At 44.1% G+C, this 6029-nt stretch overlaps 1 protein-coding gene across 1 annotated transcript; it reads right to left on the bottom strand.

Annotated features, from left to right (window-relative positions):
* Nucleotides 1–813: 813 nt before the first annotated feature.
* On the bottom strand, nucleotides 814–6028 carry FBXO22 (F-box protein 22; the record flags this gene model as incomplete). The annotated part of the gene is made up of 5 exons (XM_009330109.1): nucleotides 814–1805; nucleotides 3061–3226; nucleotides 4218–4382; nucleotides 5438–5533; nucleotides 5950–6028. Coding segments are annotated over 5 exons (936 nt in total), but the record flags the coding sequence as incomplete, so codon positions are not given.
* Between the last annotated feature and the right edge of the window lies 1 nt (nucleotide 6029).

Here is a 6029-nt window from a genome sequence, read left to right as displayed (position 1 = left end):
CTTAACTCTTGAGGACAGATACGCCTGTGCCCTAGCTCGTTAGGCCAGGTTCAGGAAAAGTTTTAACTAGACACGGACAAAAAGTTGGCAACTGCAGTCTTGGTTGGTACATTTAAAGCAAAATAGCGTTATTTTGTTGTACAACATACAGCTAAGTATTTTCTTTTTACTATGCTGAAAGTGGGCCAGCTGCCTGATTTGGCATTTAGAAGTGTGGTGAACCGGTGCAAAATTAATCTTATTTTCTTGTCATTCTATTACTAAGTGAAAATATAAGGGAGGAAAGAATTTAAAAGGGAGCAAATGTATTATTAGCTGCACCAAGACTATGCTGAATTCACTTGAACTTTGCGATACTGCATTCCGTCTGCAAGCAATCAAAACAGGTGACTGATGTAGAAGCATGGGAAAAACATGCAAAAGCACAAGTCTTGTTTAAAGGCTTTATATAAACAGAACGTAGCCAGATCTTGCGTGCCCCACGACTTCAAATTAAAAAGCAAGAAACTTTTTAAAGGCACTTCAAGGTACCAGGTAGTCTTAGTTTTTTGCACCCTGGATTTAAAGGTTTATGATAGAGAGCATCACGCTACGAGAGAATCTAAAAGAAAAGGCAACGAGTGCATTTTGGTTGTGTAAACTTAAATGCACAAAGACTGAAATTGCTGGTACACACAAAGTAGCAGATACTATTCTAAACCAGATAGTTAAGACAACTGAAATTCAGTTCAAGACGGTGAGACAAGTTGAGCTTGTAACTGGACGGCACCTCTTTAAAGCAGAGCTTTTTCTCCAAGAATAGAAGGCAAGGTACTTTTATGTATTTTCATCTTTATTTAATGAGCACTTTGTTATTTTTCTCTAAAGATTTTCATTCATTTTATCTAGTAAAACCATTCAGTTCCGTAAATAGGACTCAAGTCCGGGCAGGTTGTGCATCTCTCTTGAAATAAAATCCAGGAAATGGTGGATTTTATGCATCAGTATTTCAGTATGCATCAGTAGTTTTTCTAGACTCTTTTACATACATAAATAGAGCACATCAAAGTACTGTTTCTTTCTACATGTTTATATTTGGACTCCAACTGCCATTTGTGCAAACCATTCTCATTTTGGAAGAAAGAGGCTTTCTTCAACTGCAGAATTCCATCAAGTATCATTTACCTTCAATTCTGATGTGTAGGGGGGATTACACAAAACGCAAAGCTTTCTCGCAGCTATTATATTAAACTCTATCCCAACTACAAGATTCGATAATATTACCAAAGTGATGTTTACGTTTTGGAAGGGGCTTTGATTGCAAGATATCCACTCTTCCAGACTTCTCAGCTTTCTGGAATGAAACGAACAGCTCACTGAAGCATTAAAAACTTATTTACACTTGGTTTGCTTTAGTCAAACCAAGATGAATAAGAGTCATAACGGTGGTGTAACCATGAAGCAGGTCATCCTTTATGTCATTACATTCTCTTAATACGAAATTCCCAGTAACTATTCGATCGCATCCTATTTCCCCGTGTCCAAAAAAGCCAAAGAGGGGAACGTTTGGAAAAAACTTCCTAAACGCATCTGCTTCCATATTCCTTTTGGTTTTATAATGCCGATATCCTCTGCCAACACAGGCAAACATGAAGCCGATGGTGTTACGCTCGGGGATGTTTGCTGCTTTGAGACGCTGCATGGCGGCTTCTGCTGTCCTCTCATCAGCTACATCCTGGTCTAACAAAACAGTGGCGCTCTGGATCTGGGGACCGCTGAAAGCCAGCCCAACCACACCGCAGGCATCCCCGGGCTGGGCATTGTTACTGAAAGGCAACAGGCACCGAGTGAGAGAACGTTCCAGAGAGACGAGACCACTTCCGACCCGAATAAACTGCTGTGGCAAAAGCAGATTTTAAAGCAGACCAACATCCTAGTGACTTTGAAAGCCACCCATAGTTAAAAAGCAAACCAAAGCCTTCAAATTTTAGCAACGCGCTTTTTTTTTTTTTTTAGCAACTTTTCACAAGGAAAAACTTTCACATCCGTTACCAGGGATTAAGCATAAGCCTACCTTTAGGCTACCTCTGGCACGTGCCACATTCAGCAGTTTGTGGACGTCACAGCTCTGTAATTCCAACTAAACTATTAGTTAAACTTAAGACAAGCAAAGATACTCAGCATTTACATATGAAACCAGGGCAGCAGTCAGTAATGGCTTCAGATTCACATTGCTTTAAGACTCCTTGGTTGGCCAGGACACACTGGTTTTACTACTTACCTACTCAGGCTTTATCAGCAATAATTTAATATATGGTCAGCTCTCCTATCTGGAGTAATGGTGCAGCTGGCATACATCAGATGCAAGAAAAATGTTGGTATTACTATGGAGTCCAGACCTACGCTGGCACGAGAGGAGCCCACGGCAACGTCTGCACTGCACACCCCAGCACAGGACGCTCCAGTGAGGATGCACCAGCACCCACGAATCAGACAGCACCAAGGGCTCTCCCTGCGCAGCAGAGCAGCTGGAGCAGCCAGAGCCCAAACCTGCCCTGCAGGATCCTAGCGGAGGGAAGGGGTTTAAGCTAGATGAGATTTAGCCCAGTCCTGTGAGTGCCACGTCCTTTGGTAGCATTTTAGGTGTGCTCCTGGGGCACAGTCCTGTTTGTGTGTTCAGCTACTGCTCTGTAATGTGAACCAAAACAAGGCTGATGCAGAAACAAAACGTTCACGTAAACGGTCTCTGTCACAGTGAGTGACAATTTATCTGCAAGCCAGAGGGTAAACACAGACTGCAATAAACACACATAGGGCATCTGAAGCTGGAGATCTCCTTCGCAGTAGGTTTCTCCTAGCTGGGTTTCCAGAATCCAATTTGTAACACAATCATGCAAAGCTTCCAGCTTTTCTGGCTAGATCACAGTGTAGCAGTTGGACTTTTATTCTCTTTAAAAAAATATATCATTTTACTACTCTTAATGGGCATTTCTAATATGACATAACTAAAAGGCTATGGCTTCTGCAGCTTTTCTCCCATTTTAAATCTTCTTTACAATTTACCTTGAAAGAGATACCTACTTCTCAGAGGTCAGCGATGTGAAGCTCTCCACTTGTCCCCCAGCCAGGATGATGCTTTTCTCATTCAAAGGATTGACTATTTGATGAAGAAATCGAGTTGCTCCAGACTTCCAGGAGTTGTAGCCAAACAGAAGAACCACCCGGAGATCTGGGTTGTTCTTCAGACCTACAAACCAAAACACGAACACCAGTCCTCTTATTTTTAAACCCTGACCCCTGAAGTCCAACCGTCCTAGTCTCTCCTCAGATCACACCTTTAGTAACGGCTTTCCATTGCTGCAATGGGGAAAACAAGACACAAGTTGCCCGGGCATTCAGGAGCTGGGCAGCATTCCCCACGTAAGTGAGAATTTCTGAAAAGAACCTAGCAAGGAAAAGACGACTGCATCTGCTTCCTCCGGCTTTCAACTTCCTTAGCAGAGCATCTGAGTTTTACCACAGCCTCTGAAGGCACAACTCTTAACTTTTACTTGGCAGCCTTCATCATCCCTTTGCAGGTAAGAACTGACTGTATAGGTCATTCAACAAGAACCACAACGCAGTGAAGAGCTTTACCTGAAAATTAAATACATTACATGCATCAGCCAGTTGCTTATCCCAAGGCAGAAACTCCCAGGTTCCTAGAAGACTCAAGAAAAACCTCGTTATATTACTCTTTGTAAATGATCTACCCTGCTGAGGACACAACGTGAGGAACGTGAACTGTATTTATTGAACGATGGGGTCTTCCGTTCTACCTTTCCTTGCTACGCCACCTGACTTAGGATCTAAATGCAAAGTCATTTTGGGAAGAAGAGAAGCAGTTCCTCCCCGCTCGTTTCTAAACCGTAGTGATGGGAATCATTCCTGATGGCGCAAACTCATTTATCATGATTTTAAGCCAATTAGAGGTTGCTCAAAACCTAACAGCTCCCTCTGAACAGGAAGTTCACACTTGGAACCTGAGGAAGTCTGAGATCAACGCTCAGGATAACTTCATCTTAATACTCCAGGGAAGGGGAAGAACAGAGACGCGTAATTGCCAGCTGCAGCCCTAGAGTGCCACAGCGTGCTCTATGAATGGCGTTCGAAAAGAGGCCGCTGCTTCCACGCTGGCGCCTAAAAGAGCAATACAGCACTTCACAAAAGCCCAAATGGAGGGGAGAACAGAGACGTACCTGCTTCAGCAAATTTACTTTCATCGAAGACTCTGTTCTTCAAGTCTTTTGAAAAATGGAAGGTATGAATTTTCACCCCATCGATTTTGGGAAACAACAGAGCAAACCCAGCTTCACCCTCTTCAATTTCTTGAGGCTGGTTGCTGCTTGAACCCATAGGGGTAACTACAAAGACACAAAACCAGACATCTCGTGATCAGTGATTCTATTAACTTCCGTCTACGCTGTCACACAGCTTAAAGAGGCAGAACAGCTCAGACAATGTGAAACCTGACAGCTCATTTCCATAGCAACATATCTAATTGACAACCGGTGTGGGGTTTTTTGTTGATGTTTCCGCAAGATGAAGCATGTGGGAACGCTACTGGCTATAGATCACGCTGAGGTCGCTTTGGACAAGGAGACACGGATATACGTGGACACTTCCCCCCAGCCACACCGAACAGAGATCAGTTGGAAAACAAGCATCGTGCAACGCAGCTGTCTCAAACCTTCCTGCCAACTTCTGCAGGTACGCAAACTTACTCAGATTTTTGAGGACCAGAAGTGAAACAGGGAAAGGTGTTATACAAGCACATGTAACGTTATACACATGATGACGGCGTAAAGCAAACAGACGCAAATATTGGGAGCATATTATGGAACTACGCTAGTGAAAACAATCAAATACCCTACTTATGCTGCAGGAACAGAATTCAAGGTGAGAAACTAGGAAAAAACTTTCTAATGATAAAAAAGCGAAGCACTAGAAGAAGGCTGCCGACGGAGGCGGTGAGTTTTCCATAGTTACTGCCTGTGCCTCCTGCTAGACCATAACAAATGAGTACGTACCGAGGATGTCCTGTGCAATTAGTCACAACGTGACTCTGAAAAATATAGATAAATCCAAGAAACGTTCAATAATTACGCTAAGGTGCCAGGGAAAACTGCAATAAGCTGCCTGCTCAATTAAACCAACCCTTTTAATTATAACTGCATCAAATGAAGTAAGAATTTAAGCCCTACCCGACTTAGCCACGACACTATGAACTCCTTAAAATTTAAGCTAGTGCCGAGCAAGGTGGGTGAACGTGGTACTCGCTGTGAGAACTCTCCCGTCAGTCTGCAGGACTGCGCTTTCAAAAACGTATGAATTGCGATAAACAGGAACCGGAAGAGATGTGCCATACACTGGACACCGTCAAGCTGGTCTCTCACAAAATCACAGGTTTTCCTCCTACCTACAATCCCTGGGGTGACCAGTCCAAGAACCTGACATCGCTTTGGCAACAATTTTTCGAGCGCAATTGCTGTTTCTTTGCTGTTTCTTTTCCTGGCTGTTAAGAGGAAAGGAAAGCAGAGAGAGAGAAAAAATTAGTCGTTTCTGAAGGGTACTGGAACAAACCGTGCAGTCGGTCCCATCCTATTTAACCAATGCTGCCCATCAGTGGCCGCCCTGTTAACAACACGGCAGATCTGTACCCATCGGTAAGAGCACGGGACTACCGGCACGCAAACAGAATCGATATCCTCCAGCGAGCGGGAAAGGAACTCGTCTGTGTAACGTGCCGTACAGCTACGAGCTGCGCGTCACATCACAAATGTAAAACTATGCGGTCACGGTTCTCACAAAAGCTTTACTTTCCCTTGAAATTCGGTTTGAGAGAACTCCCCGTCAGCTGACTTTCCTCTAGGCGCCGTACCTGCGTCCCAGGCGCTCCCTGACGCGGGAGCGGGTTACTCCAAGGTTTACCTTTCTTTTGCTCGTGGCACTCCTCGTGCCCGCTGAACGTTTCTGCGTCCGCTATGTAGAGCACGGTCTGCGGCAGCACG

The sequence above is a fragment of the Pygoscelis adeliae genome, unplaced genomic scaffold (assembly GCF_000699105.1).
Source record: "Pygoscelis adeliae isolate BGI_AS28 unplaced genomic scaffold, ASM69910v1 Scaffold298, whole genome shotgun sequence".
Classification (NCBI taxonomy): domain Eukaryota; kingdom Metazoa; phylum Chordata; class Aves; order Sphenisciformes; family Spheniscidae; genus Pygoscelis; species Pygoscelis adeliae.
Note: the sequence above shows the minus strand (reverse complement) of the source record. Positions and strands in the feature narration are given on the sequence as shown.